This window comes from Eimeria tenella, genomic scaffold, assembly GCF_000499545.2.
Source record: "Eimeria tenella Houghton genomic scaffold, Eth_scaff2803, whole genome shotgun sequence".
Lineage (NCBI taxonomy): Eukaryota > Apicomplexa > Conoidasida > Eucoccidiorida > Eimeriidae > Eimeria > Eimeria tenella.
Window position 1 is genome coordinate 1,856 of NW_013542680.1, and position 332 is coordinate 2,187.

Consider the following 332-nt stretch of genomic DNA (forward strand, 5'->3'; position numbering starts at 1 on the left):
GGCCCGTCAGCAGGTAAAAGGCGCTCCACCCGAAGCACCAGCTGTCCACGCGAGAAGCCAAGTAGGGGCGCCCGCTGCTGCTGCTGCTGCTGCTGCTGCTGCTGCTACTGCTGCTGCTGTCTTCGGAGGGGAAGCTTTCAGGGGGGCGAAAGGCCTTGCCGAAGCTGCCCGTGTATGGCGTCAACTCCTCTTCTGCACCTGGGCAGCAGCACTGCAGCCAACGGTCCTCAGCTCCTGCTGCTCCTGCTGCTGCTGCTGCTGCTGCTGCTGCACCGCAGCTGCAGCAAGGCGACGGCTTCACCCGGAAGCAAGTGGCCTGCCCCGGGTCGCAC

General features: G+C 66.0%; 1 protein-coding gene across 1 annotated transcript in view; it reads right to left on the bottom strand.

Moving 5' to 3' along the window:
• The window catches only part of ETH_00041270 (uncharacterized protein), a gene marked incomplete at both ends in the record, with an annotated part of 2,290 nt that overhangs the window by 1,543 nt on the left and 415 nt on the right, over positions 1 to 332 (bottom strand). The window contains one exon of the mRNA XM_013375493.1: positions 39 to 330. Within this exon, the coding sequence (XP_013230947.1) occupies positions 39 to 330 (292 nt within the window). The remainder of the gene's footprint in view (positions 1 to 38; positions 331 to 332) is intronic.